The 21591-nt window shown below is 28.9% G+C and overlaps 1 protein-coding gene across 3 annotated transcripts; it reads left to right on the top strand.

The window, feature by feature from the left end:
* The first annotated feature begins 9593 nt into the window (after positions 1 to 9593).
* Positions 9594 to 14593, top strand: LOC140179755 (probable LRR receptor-like serine/threonine-protein kinase At2g16250). Of its 3 annotated transcripts, none has more exons than XM_072219499.1 (7): positions 9594 to 9972; positions 10438 to 10485; positions 10661 to 10862; positions 10948 to 12794; positions 12977 to 13102; positions 13315 to 13337; positions 13516 to 14593. In XM_072219499.1, the coding sequence occupies exons 4-7, from the start codon at positions 10969 to 10971 to the stop codon at positions 14115 to 14117; spliced, it is 2577 nt and encodes an 858-aa protein (XP_072075600.1). In that variant the 5' UTR covers positions 9594 to 9972; positions 10438 to 10485; positions 10661 to 10862; positions 10948 to 10968; the 3' UTR covers positions 14118 to 14593. The 3 variants fall into 3 exon arrangements, with proteins under 3 accessions (XP_072075600.1, XP_072075602.1, XP_072075601.1); XM_072219501.1 differs by having other exon boundaries at positions 9614 to 10001; XM_072219500.1 differs by having other exon boundaries at positions 9703 to 10186.
* The last annotated feature ends 6998 nt before the right edge of the window (positions 14594 to 21591 follow it).

Genomic DNA, 21591 nt, shown 5'->3' with positions numbered 1-21591 from the left:
ATTCTTGGTTTATGCATGGTGGAATATAAACCATATGATAAGGATTCCAAATTTTTGCAACTCATGTATATCTCTCCCTGTTTGGGATAAGAAATTATTTATCTTGCTAAGTATATATAATTATCTAATTAATTTTTAAACAAAAGAAAAATAATATTGGGTATTTTTCATTATTTTTAAAGGTATTGAATATATATTAAAGTGTTTTTTCTTTATTTTAAAATTATAAAAATACATGAAAGATGTTTATATTATTATCACAACCCTCAAAAAACATCATATCCTTTTATGCTAAAGAATATAATAAATAGTTGCCAAACAAAGTGATCACTTGTAATTAACTAAGTTCAATAGTATTGTATGTTTATATTTATATACTCTCACACCATCAAAATTTATTATTTTTTACCATCACTTAATAAGTTATTAGAATTTATTATTATACATCAAAAATACTACAAAACCATCAGAATTTATTATTTTTGACCATCACTTAGTAAGACACCAGAATTTATTAATTTTTATTATCACTTAGTAAATTATCAGAATTTATTATTTTCTGGCTATCACTGTGTGTGTATATATATAAAATTTAATTTTGATGTATTATGAATACAAATAATTTTACACGTGCATCCAATTACGTAATACTATATCAGTAAAACTACCTTTTATATTAACTACGTAAATAATCATCTAAAAAATGGATATAATTACATGACTATATAAAATAAAAATGAAATGAAAAATGTTATTATTCATAAAATAGGAGTGGTGATCTTCATACTTTAGAGTTTAGAGCACTTTTAGCAACCGTATCTTAGCTTGAAATCATAACTTTTTGTTATGCTTTTATCATGTTATATGATGTAATCACTTTTCTAATAGATTTTATATGCATGAATGGGTGCAAATCTTGACCTAGCTAGAATGAAGTCCTAGGTGGTCTTAATTTTATTTATCACGAAAATTAAAGACTCCTTATTTTGAATTAAGTCATAAATAAAGAGAGATAACTAAGTTAGATTAACCTAGTAGTGATTAGTTTATTAGCTAGTCTTCTTAAATAAGTATTATATTTTAAATTTTGTTTTGTGCATACAGTAACAATAAATTTTAAAATAAAACTTAAATTTGTGACAGATTGATCTTTAATTTGTTGGATTAGAAGATATATTTACAACAGAAACAGATAATAACAACACAAAATTAACGACTGTATTCGAATCCACTGCAAAATTGGTAGAATTACACTACAGTTTGGCCTCTGCTACAAAACTGCTTAAAATAGTGACGATTCAGTTGTAAATCGCTGCAAATCAATCATTTTGGGTATAAAAATCAAAGAAATATTTTGTGATATGTTGTGTTTTTCTTTTTTTTTTTTTGTTGGGGGGGGGGGGGGGGATACTTGTTGTGCGTGTCTTTATTGTTGTTGTTATATTATAAAAGACTCGTGTGCCAAGAACGTTTGGTGTTACCATTTTTTAAATTGTGCCAAGAAATGGGCCATGAGAATTGGGCTTCGACTAAAAAGGTTATGGACGTGATCTATTAGAAGTTTAGAACTTTTACAATGAATCATTGATACCGTTTTTTTTTCCTCGTAAAAAAAGCTTTTTTAAATGTAAATTGTTTTTTGGTGACTTTCAAACTGTAACTTATCAAGCAGTATGGTGAATCTAAGAAAAAATAATCTTCTCTCCGTTAAGATTACAAAAATAATCTTTATGAATCCGATCATTATCACTTTAGAGAGAGTTTTCCTTAACAGAAAAGGATAAATAGGTGCTTGACATTTTGATCTGCAAATATTTAGGTTTTCGAGAATTTAAAAATATATTTAAATTTTTTATCTTTTTAAAATTTGGACTTATCGATTTCTCATGTTCATTTAAGTCATTGACTTTTTCAAAATCTGGACTTATCGATCCCTCATGTTCACTTGGGTCTGTCAGACTCAACAGAAAAATTTGATCTGATTGATACAGATACACATGTGAGAGAGTTTTTAAAATTGGACAAATTAAACTTAGAGATCGATATGTCCAAATTTTAAAGAGGTCAAAAACTTAAATGTATTTTTAAATCTTCAAGGACTTAAATATCCGTAGACCAACAAATTAGAGATCGATTTATCCTTTACTCTTTACTTAATTATCTTCTCTCCATTATTCTTTGAACATTACTTCAAGACTACAAAGGTGTTGAGAACAATTATACGAATAAATCGTCAAATTAATTTTTGAAAGATTATTCTTTATTTAAATTAATTTTTAATTTTTTTGATTAAATTCGTTTTTTAAAAATTTTAAATTAGTTATATTAGTTCTTTCGTCATTTTGTTTATTGATGGTGTCAAAATTTGTTAATGTAACATATTAAATGACATCTCAATACACATATAAGAGTTTTAATTGACTATTAACATAATAAATTTATGAAATGAAATCAAATTAAACCTAATTAAGAGGAGAACTTGAAGCATTAGAATCTCTCAATTTGGGATTAATTTGATCTAATTTTATAAACTAATCGTGTTAATAGTCAATTAAGACTCCTAAGTATCTGCTGTAGTGTCACTTAATGTGTCATATTAACAAATTTTGAAACTATCAATAAATAAAGTGACGGAATAACTAACATAATTAATTTAAAATTTTTAAAAAATAAATTTAATTAAAAAAATTTTTAAAGACCAATTAAAAAATGAATGATTTTTTAAAGACTAATTTATTTATTTATTCAAAATTATATACTATTCCTTAGTTCCTTTTACGAGACAAAAGTCTTGTTTCTATAATTTAAATTAAGTATCATACTTAGTCAACAAAAAGTTAAGTGCCATATTTTGAGCACAAATTTTTTTTATCAAGATATATCCGTTTATTAAAATATTATTATTAAGTATATTATTGAGTCTATTATTTTAATCATATAGTAAGTATATTCTATAGAGTAATAGAACAAAGGTATTAGTACAAATTCATATGAAATGTGCCAATTTTGGGGAGAATTTTTTTTTCCCAAAATAGTTTCTTCATTAAAACATAAAATGTATTCCACCAAAAACTCGTAAACTTTATATTTTGTCTAAAATTTTAACTCAATAATGATTATGATAATAAAATAGGTTGGTATTGTTACAATTACACGTGTATATTTTTTTTATTTGTATGTATAAAATATTTTCTTACACTAGTTTTTAAAAAAATAAAATATCTCTGTATACTTTTGATATATAGAAATAATGCTCAAGATGAGTTTAAAATCTAGAAAAAGAGATTATAGCTGGATTTATATATAAATCTTTAAGTAAGCAACAATAACACCACATACTAAAGATTATGTTAGAATAATGAGTTTATGATATATCATAATTTAGCTATTTTAAAGTAAAGTTAAAATTTTAATTTATAATTTATTGTAGTTAATTGTGATGCTTACATTTTTGGGATAGTGTTTGTTTTTAAAGACCGTGAGTCCGTGACTAAAATTATTTAGTATTGCATTTAGTGGTCAGAAATTAAAACTAAAATTTCAATTTTTTTCAATACCTCCAAAAAATAAAAATTTAAAAAACTAAAAAAATAAAAAATTAAAATTAAAATTTTAATAATATCTCTTTTAATTTTTTAAATACCAAATTTACACTTTAATATTTATAATTATTTTAAATTAAATATAATATTAAAATATAACTATTCAATCTAATACATTTTATACTAAACACAATTAAAAAAATTTAATTTAATCTTTATCTCTTATCAATATCTGATTTGCAATTTTAATTTCTCCGTCTTTATTTATCTTTCAACCGCTTCATATGAATGAATCATATGCAAGAATATGAAAATATCGGATAATAAGAACAAAAACAAAAAACAAATCAGAATGAAAAATTTTAAAAATCATATAAAATTATATACACATACATAGATTAAAAAAAAACTAATATTATTATATATGCACAATGAATACACGTGTATGTAAAGCCAAATAGAATGTGATATGTGAGTTGTGACCATAATCAATGAACTTTAAGGAAAAGAAGATAGCAATATGAAAAGTAGAAATGTTCCTTTCAAGACCCAAATAATTGAAGGGTGAACCCTATTGAAAAATAATAGTCCCTTATCAATGATTTATATTTTTCCTTTTTTTTTGTTTTATTAATGCGAATGCCCCTATTTCACCATGCATCCCCACTTCCTTCTCATCAAAGACTCAGTCAAATGAAGCTTTTTTTTTCTTTTTTTTTTATTTTGATTGATGGAATTTATTTTGTTCTTTCAATTAACAAGTCAGTCAATGACATTTTGTTTCTAAAGTCATATTTCTTTTCTGTTGGCAACGAAATCCAGATTCCACACGTTTTTCCAAAATATTTATTTATCTCTTAGATTAAATTAACACATATATACTATTCTTTTATTATTTAATGAAGTATATATAATGGATAAAATATAAAATTAATGTAAAATAAATTCCATACTCTATATTCTATAATATTAAAAATACATGCACCAATGTAATATATAATATACAAATAAATAAATAAAAATAAATAAATTTTTAACTTTTTGATCTGAACATTTAAATTTTTAGGAATTTAAAAATACATTTAAGTATTTGATATTTCAAAATTTGGATATATTAATTCTTCTGTTCATTTCAATTTGTCAGACTTAACGAAAAAATTAAACATAATTCTCATTGTACTGACTTGGCCGATACGAATGCACATGTAAAAAGAGAAATTTTAAAATATGACAAATTAGACTAAAGATTGATGCGTTAAAATTTTGAGAAAACATTGCATTGATACAACTAACAAGCAAGTTAGAAAGAATCTAGTACTTAATCTTAGTACGAATCTTTTAGTTTCATTATTGTGTGTCCGAAAAAAGATAATTATACTGATTAGGCATACTCGAAAGACACCTTAAATACAATATTGATGATCTAACAAATCAAGAACTTAAATATATTTTTAAATTATTAAAAATTTAAATATTTACGGATAAAAAATTAAGCTAAATAAATAAAATAGCACATTTCCTATTTTCATCATGCAAGTCTCACTCTTTAATAAAAAAATTAATTAAAAAAAAAGTAATCTTAGCCTATTAAAAATAAAAACTATTTAATTTACTTATTTATTCTTTAATAATAAATAAAAAACATTGATAGGTTAGTTTATGGCAAACAACATGCTCAAAGATGGCAGTATTATTGGAGTCATGTTTTTAGTCCTCTCGGTCTCACTTTTTTGTTAGATTGAATGTGATTTTTTTAATTTGTTGTTATGACTAAGAATCGCAACTTGATACCAAATTGTGATAACTACCTTGGGAAATTAAAGTAGATAGCTTATAATTTTATATAATATTTCGTTAATATCTAATAATTATTTGAGTGAGGGTGCTATCAATACACGTAGGATAGCGCGTATTATATTAAATATTAATGTTTTTAATTTTCAAGTTCACAACTTGTTGCCCGACATCACCATATAAGCCAAATCAAATTTTTCCATCTACTTAATAAATAAATAAATAAAAAACACTAAGGAGCCGACATTTATTCAACCGATTAATTTAAAAGTCAGTTAATAATTTAAAAAATATTTAAAAAATATCCGAAATTAAAACAATAAAAATATTTAAAATTCAAGTAGAAAACTGGAAGTGAAACGAAATAAAACTAATTTATATTTTATAATTTAAGAATTAAAATTTAGAATTTATTTTTTAAGATTAGTAGCATGCCATGCAATTCAAGATTGAACAATATTCAACTCATGACACTATAAATTGACTGTAATAGTAAATAACTAAATACTATTATACTTACTTTATACATGAAGTCAGTATCAAATTAATTATTACATAAATGAACAATAATATATATAAAATAATAATTAATCAAAATACAACAACGAACTAACATGTTTTCAGATTCTAACATTTTCCAACATAGGACTGTTGGAATTGGACCATTCCATATAATGTATACGAGTCGCTGTTACAGTTCTGTTAGTATTATTAACGCATGACAATATGAAATTGATTTTTGATTTGAAAATTCTACGTGTAGAGACAACTGAATTCTCTATATATATATATATATATATATATATATATATATATATATATATATATATGGGCAAATCACTATATTAAGCCAAGGAGAACAAAAATTTACACAAATCCGCCAAACCAAAAATTATTTCATGAATCAACCGATACACATTTCTATATAGTTCGAATTAAGTTGTTTCGAACTTGATTTACATGTAATTCGAATCAACTTGATTCGAATTATACACAAACACACACACCCACTAATTCGAATCAACTTGATTCGAATTACACACATACAATAATTCGAATCAAGTTGATTCGAATTACACCCTGATTTATTAAAAAAATAAAAAATTTATTAAAAAAATAATAATTTAAAATTAAAAAAATTATTTTATTTCATACATTCAAAAAAGCTAACAAAATATTTAATTACGAGATTTTTTTAAAATATTAATGAGTTATCAATTCGAATTCCATACAATATTCTTTTGTCCATTTTTAACTGTTCATGAATATATTTTAATAAATTTTTTTAAATTATATGGTGAGATATTACATTATTCAAATTACACATGAGGAAGTTCGAATCGCTCTTATTCGAATTATATGGCGAGCAATTCAAATTCTATACAATACTCTTCTGCCCATTCTTGATAGCTCATGAATATTTTTTAATAAATTTATTTTAACTATACCACAAAAAAATATTTTATTCTATGTAAAATAATTTAAAAATTGGTTTAAAAATATTAGAAGTACTATAAAAATTTGTAATGTTCTAATGACTTAGGTAAATACATGCATGTACACAAATTTTAAATAAAATACTCTACATAGTCAATAATAATTTAAAAATTAAAAAAATATTTTATTCTATCCAAAATAATTAAAAAATATATTTTATTCTATACAAAATAATTTTAAAAAAATGGCTTAAAAGATGTTATGAGTACTATAAAGTTTATAATATTCTAGTGATTTAGGTAAATACATAATAAAAATATATTTTTTTAATTTCTAAATTATTATAGACTATGTAGAGTATTTCTTTAATGTCCTAAGTCATTACAAATGTTTATAATACTCCTAACATCTTTTAAGCCATTTTTAAATTATTTTGCATAGAATAAAATATTTTTTGTGGTATAATTAAAATAAATTTATTAACAAATATTCATGAGCTATCAAGAATGAGCAGAAGAATATTGTATATAATTCGAATTGCTCACCATATAATTCGAATCAGAGTGATTGAACTCCTCCATGCGTAATTCGAATTATGTAATATCTCACCGTATAATTTAAAAAATTTTATTAAAAAATATTCATGAACTATTAAAAATAGACAAAAGAGTATTGTATGGAATTTGAATTGATAACTCATTAATATTTTAAAAAAATCTCGTAATTAAATATTTTGTTAGCTTTTTTTTAATGTATGAAATAAAATATATTTTTTTAATTTTAAATTATTATTTTTTTAATAAATTTTTTATTTTTTTAATAAATCAGGGTGTAATTCGAATCAACTTGATTCGAATTATTGTATGTGTGTAATTCGAATCAAGTTGATTCGAATTAGTGGGTGTGTGCGTTTGTGTATAATTCGAATCAAGTTGATTCGAATTACATGTAAATCAAATTCGAAACAACTTAATTCGAACTATATAGAAATGTGTATCGGTTGATTCATGAAATAATTTTTGATTTGGCGGATTTGTGTAATTTTTTGCTCTCCTTGGCTTAATATAGTGATTTGCCCTATATATATATATATAACCATTATTCTTTTAATGTCTATCAGATGCTGACTCATTTATCATCATCTTCACGTATATATGTATCATAAATAGGCAAATTAGAAAAAGAAAAATCAAAGTTGAAAAAGCTACTATAATTTTCCATGAAATTTCCACATGCATTTTTTTTTATTTAATAAAAGAAGATATATTATTATTATTTATTAAAAAAAATCTAAAGAATCAGTAATTTTTGTATTTTGTAGTCAATATTTAATTATAAAAAAAATAAATAATCTCTTACTATTAAATATAATTTTACACCAATTAAAATACTTTAATTACCAATTAATAATTATAAAACACAAAAGTTATTCACCTCTTAATACTCCTCTTTTCTTGTATTTTTACTCTGTCAATCAACAAAAAAGTAACTTTATTCTTAAAGAGAACATTATCTAGATTTAAGATTATGATACATCATACATGATCATTTGCCATTTTGTCTTATTTTGATTGGGGTTTAGGAAAATTTAGTCCATGTAGTTTATTCACGTATACATACACTGTAAATAATAAATTATAGCGAGTCAAAATAATCTTCATAATTAGCAAATATGAGGATATAGTGGCTAACTGGCAATATATACTTTAAAAAAAAATTAACATCTTTTAATTTAATATCTATAATTTTATATAATTATGTTATATATATATATATATTAAAATTAGTCACTAATATAAAATATATGTTAAAATATAATACATATTAAAAATAAATTAAATCATAATATATATTTATACACAAATATATTAATTATTAATTTTAAATTTTATATATATAACATTTATAATTATATATTTATTACATATTACATTATTTAATTATATCAATAATATTTAAAAATACAAAATATAATAATTTTAGACAATTTTATACTATTTTTTTATTGTCTTTTAAATATTATTGGTGGCTAACAACTTGATAAAAATGAATATTTTATCTCAATATATTTTTTTGTTGATTAATAATCTTCTTCCTAATAAAGTGTCTGTTTTATTGAATAGTAATTATACTAATTTGTTTTACTTTGCTATTGTTTCTATTTTCTGTTTATTATAACTATAACTAAAGAAAAATGTTAAGAAACATCATAATTTATTTTTTATTATCACTTAGTCATTAACTAAATTTTTTTAATTTAATTTTATGAGTCTAATAATTTAATAATATATTTTATTTTATATTTTTAAACATTAATAACTAATTAATTAATAATAAAAAATAATAAATTCTTATTATTCTCGAATATTTCTCATAACTAAAACTTGTAAGAACAAAAAATTTAAATATAAGTGATATTATTAATTTATGCATGTAATCAATCTCATTATTTTATTATTTTTATTGCAAAATTCATATAAAAACTAAAATAATCCGCGTATATATTATTTGAGAAAGTTATGGGAATTAACATTGCACAATTAACAATGTAGCTAACATTAAATATAAGAAAATAAATATCCGGACTTAACAAAAAACTCATTTTTAATAAATTTTATACTTGATTTATTTTATAATTTATTATTATATTAGCTGAAATTGATTGATATTACTATTAGTTCTCTACTATTTTTCGTATTATTTATATAGGATAACAATATTTTTTTGAACAATTTAAATAATAGATTAAAAAAATTATTTTTAATTTTAAAAATCAAATTTTAATTTAATTAAATATTATTCTTTAATTGAATAGTTAGTGGACTTAAAATGTTACCCATTATTTTCGCTGTTCGCATCTCTCATTATTCACTTAGCGAAATTGATTTATAAGATCAAAAAGAATATATATAGAAAAAAGTAAAAATAGTATTGTTGATTTGCTATGATATTTGTTTTTGAGTTTGATTGCCTATTACAAACTGTAGAGAAACCTAACATCAATTATTGGAAACCCCACACACAAAGACACATACATAGATATAGATATAGATATAGATATAGATATAGATATAGAGATATAGGCATTAGAATGGCACCATAACCACCATAACAACTTGTTGTTCATCAGCACCTCCCAATTCCCAGAAGCTCATTAAATAACTCCGGTGACAGTGACTAAGACTCTTTCCTCAAACAGGTATTCTTCCCAGCGGTTCCACAATTAATGTAATGCTTCAAATCCTATCCATTACTCTCTCTTCACTATTCACTATTCACTATTCACTTCCACTCCTAAACTGGCAGATACCTCCATTTAATGTTTCCTTTCCTCACAACCCCACTTTCCAAAATCTTTTCTTTCTTTCAACTATTCAACACCACTAGACTAGACAACAATCTTCAAATCTTGGGTATGCAGTTTTCTTCACTTAACCAAAGATTTTGAGTTCAAACTTTTGGATATACTATTGTGTCAATAAGCAAAAGTGAGAAACTTTATTGTCACAAAATAAATAAATAAATAAAAGTTGGCTATTTTTGGTTTTTTAGTGGAACATTCAACAAAGTGTGCTTGGAAGAGTTGCAATTTTTGAATGCTGTTTTTTTTTTTTATTTATTTTTTTATGATTGCATTAATGGATTCTTTTGTGGATTGGTTCAGAGATTACAAGACAGAACAGAGCAGAATCACCAGAGCTTGTAATTGGAGGTAACACAAAATTCAACAACATTAAAAATTTCTCTCAAAAACTTTAATTTTCTTCATGTAACATATTCAGCATCATCATGAAACTTCACAAATAGAAAATCCAAAAAATAAAATAAAAATGAGGCATTCATGTAAATTACTAACATTAATGGATTCTTTTTCTGTATTGGTTCAGGTGCAGAATCAGTAGCAAATATTTTGATTGGAGCCAAACACACAAAATCCAATTTTTGTGTCAAATTCCAATTTTTCTAAATCAACTAAACCAGTTAAACTCATGCATACACATGAAGCTTCGGAGAAACAGAGAAAAAAACAGAGAAACATAACATGAAGAACAGCACCAATTGCAGAACCTTTAGAGCTTCGAATTGAAGGTGAAAAGTTAAAAAAAAAAATTTTTTTCCCCCTCTTACATTAAAAAAGTTTCCGAATTTAACTAAAGTTTGGTTCAAATTGCAGAGAAACAGAGCAAAGAACAACATGAAGGTGAAGAAGTTAAAGAGTTCCTCTGTTTTGTCAGCTACAGTTGTTTTTACCGTTATGAACCTGTTCTTCTTCGTTGAGTTCAGTTCTGCTTTGAGTTCAAGCACTGAAAAGTTGAGTTCAAGAACCGAATGGTTTTCGTTGCTTCAACTTCGATCTTCATTGGGTATAAGAGCAAAAAACTGGCCAAGAAAAACAGAACCGTGCTGGAACTGGACCGGGATTCATTGCCAAAAGGGTTCAGTTATCGGAATCAACATTTCCGGTTTCAGAAGAACACATAAAGCTAGTCTTCACCCAAGTTTCTCAGTTGATGCACTTGCCAATTTTACCCGTTTAGCTTCCTTCAATGCTTCAGGTTTTGTGCTTAATGGTTCTATTCCTGAGTGGTTTGGTGACAAAAGTAATAACAACTACCTTGGTGCACTCCAGGTGCTTGATTTAAGTTCTTGCTCAATAACTGGCTCTATTCCTGAGTCAATTGGTGGTTTGATTTTGTTGAAGTCTGTGTTACTTTCTGGGAATAGCTTAACTGGTAGAATGCCTTCAGGTTTGGGAATGTTGTCTAATTTATCTGTGCTTGATCTCTCAGGAAATGAACTTTCTGGGTCTATTCCTGATTCATTGTTTTCACTTGGTAACCTCACACGTCTTAATCTTTCTTCCAATTACTTATCTGGGAATGTTCCGAATCAACTTAGTAACCTTTCAGGGCTTGAAACTTTGGACCTTTCCAACAATGCACTAACTGGTAATGTGCCTAGTGTCTTGTTTTCTCGCCTTTCGAAACTTCGAGTTCTCAATTTGAGTGGTAACTTTATTGATGGTGATCTTCCTGATACTTTGTGGTCATTACCGAGCTTGCGTTTCGTTGATGTGTCCAACAACAACCTTACCGGTCCTCTACCAAATTTTTTCGGTTCAAATACTAGTTCTACTGATGCCACATTCAATCTCTCAAACAACTTATTCTTTGGAACTCTAAATATTTCGGCTAAGAAGTTTAGAATGATTGATCTGTCCGGTAATTATTTGGAAGGCGAGGTGCAAGGTGTTAGTCTTAGTAATGTTAGTTTAGCTAGGAATTGCCTGGAGGATGTTCCAAATCAGAGGGATGTTAGTGTTTGTAGAGTGTTTTATGAGAAGAGAAATTTACCCTTTCCATCAAATTCGACAATGGAAAAATCTTCCAGAAAGAAACTGATATTCATACTGGTAGGTGTATTTGGTGGACTTGGCTTTATTTTGCTTCTGGCATTGGTCCTCGTACTGTTCTTAAAACTATGTGGCAATCATAAAAGCTTGGAAGTTCAAAGGGGAATTGAAAGTGGAGGGCCTGTTCCAGTAGGGGAGAGTCCTATGCCGCCTAAAGACCTTGCATTCGACATTGCTGTCGGGGAATCATTTACTTATGAGCAAATTCTCAAGTTGACTGGTAATTTTGCTGAAGCAAATATCATCAAGCATGGTCATTCTGGAGACCTCTTCTGGGGAGTAATGGAAAACGGAGCTACTGTCGTCATCAAAAAGGTAGATTTGAGTTTGTTCAAGAGAGAATCATATGTTGTGGAGTTGGAATTATTAAGCAAGGTTTCACATGCAAGATTGATCCCAATCTTGGGACATTGCTTGGAGAATGACAATGAGAAATGTATAGTTTACAAGTATATGCCAAATGGAGATTTGGCAAGTTCTTTGCAGAGAGTCACTGATGCAGATGGTAAATCGAAGTCCCTTGATTGGATCACAAGATTGAAAATCGCTACAGGAGCTGCCGAAGGCCTTGCTTATCTACACGATAGCAGTCCTCCCCTCGCTCACAGGTAACACCAAATATAATCTAGACTCTTTATTGTTATTTCACCATGAAGGAAATGAATCTATTGGCAAAATGTGATTGAGTTTATGATATGCTGTCAAAGTGTCAATATATGCTGCATTTTCAATTTTTTGTTACATCATGGTGCCTTGCAAATTACTGAAATTTACTTTTGATTTTGTGAAGAGATGTTCAAGCTAGCAGCATACTTCTTGATGATAAATTTGAGGTGCGACTTGGAAGTTTGAGTGAGGTTACCACCCAAGGAGATGTCCATCCTGGTGTCATGAACAGGCTGTTCAGCAAGCCATCGTAAGTTTTGAATTCTTTAACAGACAAAGACATAAAAACAGCTGAATCTATTACAATAATTGAATATTAAACCTGAAGAGGTACCGTCATGATTTATAAATATATTGAATCTTAGCATTTAGTTTGAATGGATGCTGATATTTAAGTTTACTGTTACATTTTTATGTTCACTCAAAGTTGTAACCAGTATTTTCATCTTTGTAATTTTGCAGATCTTCTAATCAACCAAATTTTGGTAAGTAAACTTGTTTACCCTTTCTAGTTAGTTTTCATCCAAGTGTTGATGGAAGAGATTTAAATGCAGCACATTAGTCCCATTGAACAACTTTTAGTGATCCTGCTACTACATACATTGGCATGAAATTTTTTCAAGAAAACTAATATGCATTTCTTATTGCTTTGGCAATGATCAGGCACGTCATCAGTAACTTGGGCAGGTGATGTATATGGTTTTGGTAAGATTTTGCTCGAGCTTATTACCGGAGATACCGAGGTCAGTAAATCGGACGATGCCACCTCAAGAGAGTGGTTGGAGCAGACCTTGCCTTACATTAGCATAGATGATAAAGAAAGGATAAATAAGATTGTTGACCCTTCTTTGTTAGTAAATGAGGATCTACTTGAAGAAGTATGGGCTATAGCAATCGTGGCAAGATCATGCCTGAATCCTAGGCCTTCGAAACGTCCCCCTATGAGACACGTCCTCAGGGCGCTGGAAAATCCGTTGAAGGTTGTAAGAGAAGAAAGCGCAAGCTCGGTGAAGTTGCGAACAACTTCGTCTAGGAAGTCTTGGAGCACTGGATTGTTTGGTAGCTGGAGACAGAGCTCATCAGATAGTGCTACTGCAACAAACAAAGATAGTTCAAGTGGGACTAAACAATCAGGGAAAGTAAGTTCCCAAGGAAGTGGTGTAATAATGGATCACTCATCTTCCAATAAAAGATCATCCAAATCCAATGAAGTTTTCCCTGAACCATTGGAAACACAAGATGTGGAGATTGGTGGGGGAAGATGAGGCAAAAAGGAAGTGATGAATTTGCCTATTCTTTAATTGTATGAGATTGATAATTGTTTGTACCATAGCAATTGCTTGTTATTAGCAAGTCAAAGCCACATTACCAAGAGTAATGTTATTTGTACAGAACATTGGTTGGATCCTTTTGGACTTTTGGTATGTTTGACACATTGTCATCACCCCCATGCTCAAGCAATCAAACAACATGGTGGTGCTAAATTATGTGCACTAGCAATTGCTTATTTGTACCACACCCCTCCTTGTAGGTCAATGAATGTGTGAGGCATTGTAAAATTATAAACGGGGTGTTACAATTTTGTGAGGAATTAGAATTTAGAAGTGTGAAGAATATTTGCTCAAACTTTATTTAGCTAAGTGTATTATTGTAAATTAAACCCTCTTAAGCATTGTGGCATATGCCCTATTTTTCCCTGTGAATTTATATCACAATAAAGATACATTCTTCTTCTTTAAAACATTAATATTATTTATCTCACAGTAAATATATATAACAATAAAAGATAGTATTTTTAATCTTATATAAAATTACATTAATAATTAAAAATATCATTATTTTTTATAGAGAGTAAAACATTCACACAATGACACAAACCCAACAATATTTTTTATTTTATTTTTATTCATTTATTGAAAAGAGAAGAAAATTTACAACAGATGTAAACACCCAAAAAAAATATCTAATACTTGGAGTAAAAGACTTCCATTGAGAAAAAAAAAAAACCCACCAAAGTTGATGTTTTTCTTTCTTACAGTTGAAAGCACTGATTAAACAGTAACTTTCCACGCAAGATCTGCTAGAAGTACTAGCTTTTCACCATCATTTCACCATCATTCTTACACAATATTCCAAACCTCCCCTTTTTTATATAATGATTCATCTGCTGGAAGTATTTGATCCTCCACCACCATTTTCAGACAATATTATATCTGAACAATTTACTGCATATATTCCTTCTAAATATTTTTTTATCATTTTATCACTCTATTTTTTATTATTAAATTTGTATTTAACTATGGTATGAAATTTTAGTTTTAATTTTATTTTTTCACATGTGATTTTATAGCTTGCTATTATTTTTATAGTTAATTATAGCAAGTTCTTGACCTCAATAAAAGAGAAGGGAGTTTTAATAGGAGTAAAAAAAAATAAAAAACAGCAACAAAATATACATTGACACACATTTTATATTTATTTTTTATTTTCACCTACCATATCATACATAATATCAATTATTAGGTTATGTAAAATCAACATTCAATATTGAAAAGTATTTGTTATCATAGTTATTTTAATATTCATTCTCTTCTGTAAAAAAAATTATTTTTGAGTTATTTATCCAAAAACTACAACTTTAAAATAAGTACTTTTATAACTAAAAATCTAAATACAAAATAACTTATTTATAAGCTGCTATTAATAAAAATTCTTATGCTTTAAGCTCTTTTTTCAAAAGAACTCATTTATGTAACTAGTGACTCCAATATATGCTTGAGCTTGACAACACCACCAAATAATTCAATTATATATATATTCTTCATCTATACAAGCCGTCATCACAAGCATCACTAGTAAATAGATCAAAGCAAATTAAATATTAGTGTGATAAATATTCTTTTTTTATAATTGTTTCACATGTTTTTATTCATATTTGCAGCTAGCTGTTCCTGGAAGCTAAGCAAGTTTTTCATACTAAAATAAATGTAAATGCATATAAAACAATTTATTTCTGTATAGGGGCCTACTACACATACAAATAAAAAGGTCGTACAAGTTTTACAAGTTATCAGCCCAAACTTCATTAACACGCGCATTAACTCATTTTGAATGGAGCGTAACTACACGCGCCCCACTCAAACGGTTCCTCTTCGTCTTCTTCTTCTTCTTCGCCTTCGTCTTCTTCTTCTTCTTCGCCTTCGTCTTCTTCCTCTTCCTCTTCCTCTTCCTCTTCCTCTTCGTTTTTTTTTTTATTTTCATGATTTCTGAAATTCTTCTTATTCTTCTTGCTGCACGTTCTTCTTCCTCTTACTCTTCTTCTTCTCCTTTTCTTTCGTTTCTGCACGTTCTTCTTCCTCGTTTTCCTCTTCTTCTTCTTCTTCATTTACGTCTTTTCTCTCTGTTTTCTTGTTTTTTTCGATTTTTCATGGTAAAATCGTTTTTGAAGAAGAAGAAGCAGCAGAAGATGAGGAGGAGAAAGAGAAAGAGTTCTGAATTATGCATAAGATGTACTTCAACGAATTTTGGGTGTATTTTCTTAAATCCTTTGGGTGTATTTTCTGTAACCCTTTGGGTGTATTTGAGTGATATCTGACTGATATCTATGAGTGTATCTGACTCATATCTATGGGTATATCTTACGGATATCTATGGGTGTATTTTTCATTTCAGAAAAAATGGCAAGCATTACAGAAATACACCCAAACGATTACATAAAATACACCTAAGAGATTACAGAAAATACACCCAAACGATTACATAAAATACACCCAAGAGATTACAGAAATACACCCACCCAAAGTGATATCTGACTGATATCTATGGGTGTATCTGACTCATATCTATGGGTGTATCTGACTCATATCTATGAGTGTATTTTTTATTTCAGAAAAAATGGCAAGCATTACAGAAATACACCCAAACGATTACATAAAATACACCCAAGAGATTACAGAAAATACACCCAAACGATTACATAAAATACACCCAAACGATTACAGAAATACATTACAGGAATTCACCCAAACGATTATAGAAATACACCCAAAAGATTACAGAAAATACACCCAAAGGATTTAAAGAAATACACCCAAAATCATGCATAATTCAGAACTCTTTCTCTTTTTCCTTCTCGTCTTCTGCTACTTCTTCTTCTTCAAAAACGATTTCAGAGTTTGATGTCAAAAAACAATAGAAATCGAGAATAACGAAGAAAGAAAACAGAGAGAAACGATCGAAAAAAAGGAGAAGAAGAAGGAATGTAGCGCGTCGTACGTGGAGCAGCGCGTAATTTAATTTTATTGTTTAATGAACTTGTAAAGCATACAAGCCCTAATGGCTTGTATGCAGAGCTTTTCCCTTCTGTATATATGTATGTCAGTATGTGTATATAGTGGGACGATGATGAATAAGAAAACCAATAAGTTTAATTTCCAATGAAGAGCCTCATGGCTCATTCAGCAATATAATAAGCACAAATTAAAAAGATTTTCTACTAAAAAAAATATACCTACCGAAAATTTGTCATGCCATGCAACAAACAATGTTATTTTAGTAAATATTAAAAATGAATAAATATTTCCAAATTTTAAATTAAGTAAATGTGTTAAAAAGAAAGAGTAGTATTTGTTGCGATAAGGATAAAAATGGATGACCATGAACAGATCATATTTTTCATGCTGAATGGTTACATTATCAATGTCCTTATATTTAATGATAGTTGAAAATTATAGCCTCCTTGCATGTATAAATAGATATCCTCAGTGCATGATATGGACACACAACAATAACAACAGATTCTTCCTTCCTTTCTATACAAATAAATCAATCATCTTTTTATGTTGCAATCAAATACCCTTCTCCTTATATTACTATTACAATTCTTTCTCTTCTTTTATTTTATAAGTATTTTAAATTCTATTTTCTATTACTCTTTACATATAATATTAATAGCAATATTAACCATCTTTATTATATTGAGATAGTATCAAATGCAAATCTCTCTCTCTCTTTATTTTTAATACTTTTTCTTATCTTTGTATATATATACACAATACAACATATAATATTATTATATATATATAATAATTATTGAGCTAATTATATTAATAATAAAGTCTTCTATTTATACATCTCTATTTTATCTCTTTTATTTATTTTACAACACGTTATCAGCACGAGACTCTGATCAAATCTTTAGGAAGACTCAGGTAATATTTTCATTATGTCGAAGCTCTCTCATCTAGAATTCAATGCTCTTGATATATCTGGAAACAATTATTTATCATGGATACTAGATGCTGAAATCCATCTTGATTCAATGGATCTTGGAGATACCATTAACATTGAAAATAATGCATCCCAGAAGGATAAAGCTAAAGCCATGATTTTTCTCCGTCATCATCTTGACGAAGGATTGAAAAATGAATATCTCACATTAAAAGATCCTGCAGATCTTTGGAAAGACCTTGAAGAAAGGTACAATCATCAGAAAACGGTGATACTTCCTCAAGCCCGGTATGAAAGGACGCATTTGCGTTTACAAGATTTTAAATCTATAAATGAATATAATTCTGCAATGTTTCGAATCACCTCACGAATGAAATTGTGTGGGGAAAAAATAACTGATCATGATATGTTGGAGAAAACTTTCTCAACCTTCCATGCCTCGAATGTGCTCCTGCAGCAGCAGTATCGAGAGAAAGGGTTTAAAAAATATTCTGAGTTAATTTCTTGCCTTCTTGTTGCCGAACGCAACAATGAGTTGTTATTAAAAAATCATGAAGCGCGCCCAGCTGGCGCCGCCCCATTTCCTGAAGTAAATGCGGCAAATCATTACCCCAGAAGAGGTAAATGGCAAGCTTTTAATAACAAGAAAAATTATGGAAGGAAAAAGAATTATGTTCAAAAGAGAGGATCTCACCAGAAGTGGGACAAAGAAAGGAATATCGGGCAGAATAAATCAACGGAGGAGAAGTGTTTCCGCTGTGGTGGAAAGGGCCATTGGTCACGTACCTGTCGTACCCCAAGGCACCTAGTCGATCTTTACCAGGCATCTTTGAAAAAGAACGACAAAGGAAAGGAAACAAATTTTGTTTCAAATGATGCTGAGAACTCCACCACTCATTATGATGTATCTGATTTCTTTGAGGACCCTGAAGGAAATATTGGTCATTTGATCAATGATGGAATAGTTTAATATGTGGGATTGTGAAGTATATATGTAAATAAATAATGTAAAGAACTTATTGTTAAGTTTTATTTATGTATTTAAGTCTCAAATGTGATGTACATAAATAATGAAATATTAATATGAATTTTGAAATTATTAAATGTGTCAAATTTTAAAATAAAATTTTAGTATATGACATTATTTTATGTACAGTGTTTCTTAGAAAAATAATTCTGATCAAGTATTCAATTTAACTGTGCATATTACTCATTTTATTATTTGTTTTTGAAGAATGGCAAGGATATGTAATGAAGATGTATGCCTTGCGGATAGTGCAAGTTCGCACACTATTCTCAAAAGTGATATATATTTTACCCATCTTGTGCCAAAAGAGGAATATGTTAATACTATTATTGGCTCAGGCAATGTGATATAAGGCTCCGGAAGAGCTGTAATTTTGTTTCCTGGAGGAACAAAATTTATAATAAATAATGCACTATTATCTACCAAGTCTCTGAGGAACTTGTTGAGTTTCAAAGATATTCGCCGAAATGGATATCATGTTGAGACGATGAATGAGGGAAATCATGAGTATTTATGTATCACAACTCATGATTCAAATAAGAAAGTTATATTAGAAAAATTACCCTCTCTTTCATCTGGGTTGTATTATACCAAGATTAGTGCAATTGAATCACATGCCACTGTAAACCAGAAGTTTACTAGCCCAAATGAATTCATAATTTGGCACGACCGTTTGGGTCATCCGGGAACAACCATGATGAGGAGAATTATTGAAAACTCTCATGGACATTCACTAAAGAACCAGAAGATTCTTAAAACTAGTGAATTTTGTTGTGCTGCATGTTCTCAGGGAAAGCTAATTTTAAAGCCATCACCAGTAAAGATTGGATTTGAGTCCCCTGAATTCCTAGAAAGGATTCAAGGTGATATATGTGGACCTATTCATCCACCATGTGGATCTTTTAGATATTTTATGGTCCTCATAGACGCATCTTCGAGATGGTCACATGTGTGCTTATTATCTTCTCGCAACCTGGCGTTTGCGAGATTACTGGCTCAAATTATTCGATTAAAAGCACAATTTCCAGAAAATCCAATTAAAGCAATTCGTCTTGATAATGCTGGTGAATTTACTTCCCAAGCTTTTGATGCTTATTGTATGGCTAATGGAATAAGTGTTGAACATCCAGTAGCTTATGTTCACACACAAAATGGGTTAGCAGAATCACTTATTAAGCGCCTCCAATTAATCGCTAGACCCTTGCTTATGAGAACAAATCTCCCAACCTCGGTTTGGGGGCATGCTATTTTACATGCCGCAGCACTTATTCGTTTGAGGCCAACAAGTTATCATCAATTCTCTCCTATGCAATTAGCTTTTGGCCAGCAGCCAAATGTTTCCCATTTAAGAATATTTGGGTGTGCAATATATGTTCCCATTGCACCACCTAATCGCACCAAAATGGGACCCCAAAGAAAATTGGGGATATATGTTGGATATGATTCTCCCTCTATAGTGAGGTATCTTGAGATACAAACTGGTGATGTGTTTAAAGCCCGGTTTGCGGATTGTCATTTTGATGAATCAAAATTTCCAACATTAGGGGGAGAGAATAAGCTTCCTGAAAAGGAACTTAATTGGAATGCATCATCGTTGATGCATTTGGATCCTCGATCAGGGCAATGTGAATTAGAAGTTCAAAAGATTATACATTTGCAAATAATAGCAAATGAATTGCCTGATGCATTTTCCGATACAAAGAGGATAACCAAATCTTATATACCAGCGGAAAATGCCTCAATTCGAATTGACGTCCCAGTAGGACAAGTAGCCACTGAAGCAAATTCACGCCAGAAGCGTGGCAGGGCGGAAAATGCCCCAATTCGAATTGATGTCCCAGTAGGACAAATAGCCACGGAAGCAAATACACGCCAGAAGCGTGGCAGGCCTGTCGGTTCCAAAGATAAAAATCCTCGAAAGAGAAAAGAGGTAAATACGATTCCTGTTGAAAAATACATAGTAAAGACACCGGCAGTTGTCCAAAATCCTGATATAACGCCAGAAGACGTTCAGGTACCTGAAAATTGTGAAAATGACGAGATCTCGATAAATTATGTCTTTACAGGAGAGAAATGGGACCGGAATAAGACAATTGTCAATGAAATATTTGCATATAATGTGGCAGTAGATATCATGCATGAAAGTAAGGATCTTGAGCCAAGATCAGTCGAAGAATGTCGACAAAGAAATGATTGGCCAAAATGGGAAGCAGCCATGAAGGCTGAATTAGACTCACTTGCAAAACGTGAAGTCTTTGGACCTATAGTCCGTACACCTGAAGATGTAAAACCTGTTGGATATAAGTGGGTATTTGTGAGAAAACGAAATGAGAAAAATGAAGTCGTGCGCTACAAAGCCCGACTTGTGGCACAAGGTTTTTCACAAAGGCCCGGTATAGATTATGAAGAAACGTATTCCCCTGTAGTGGATGCGATAACTTTGCGTTATTTGGTCAGCTTATCTGCATATCATAAACTGCATA

Source organism: Arachis hypogaea, chromosome 16, assembly GCF_003086295.3.
Source record: "Arachis hypogaea cultivar Tifrunner chromosome 16, arahy.Tifrunner.gnm2.J5K5, whole genome shotgun sequence".
Taxonomy (NCBI): Eukaryota; Viridiplantae; Streptophyta; class Magnoliopsida; order Fabales; family Fabaceae; genus Arachis; species Arachis hypogaea.
This window is presented reverse-complemented; position numbering and strand designations above follow the sequence as displayed.

What these genes read in the sequence shown, in the direction of transcription:
- LOC140179755 (XM_072219499.1), top strand. Translation starts at nt 10,969, where the DNA reads ATGAAGGTGAAGAAGTTAAAGAGTTCCTCTGTTTTGTCAGCTACAGTT. An exon ending in AGTCCTCCCCTCGCTCACAG is followed by an intron (nt 12,795 to 12,976) that starts GTAACACCAAAT and finishes GATTTTGTGAAG; the next exon opens with AGATGTTCAAGCTAGCAGCA. An exon ending in TTCTAATCAACCAAATTTTG is followed by an intron (nt 13,338 to 13,515) that starts GTAAGTAAACTT and finishes GGCAATGATCAG; the next exon opens with GCACGTCATCAGTAACTTGG.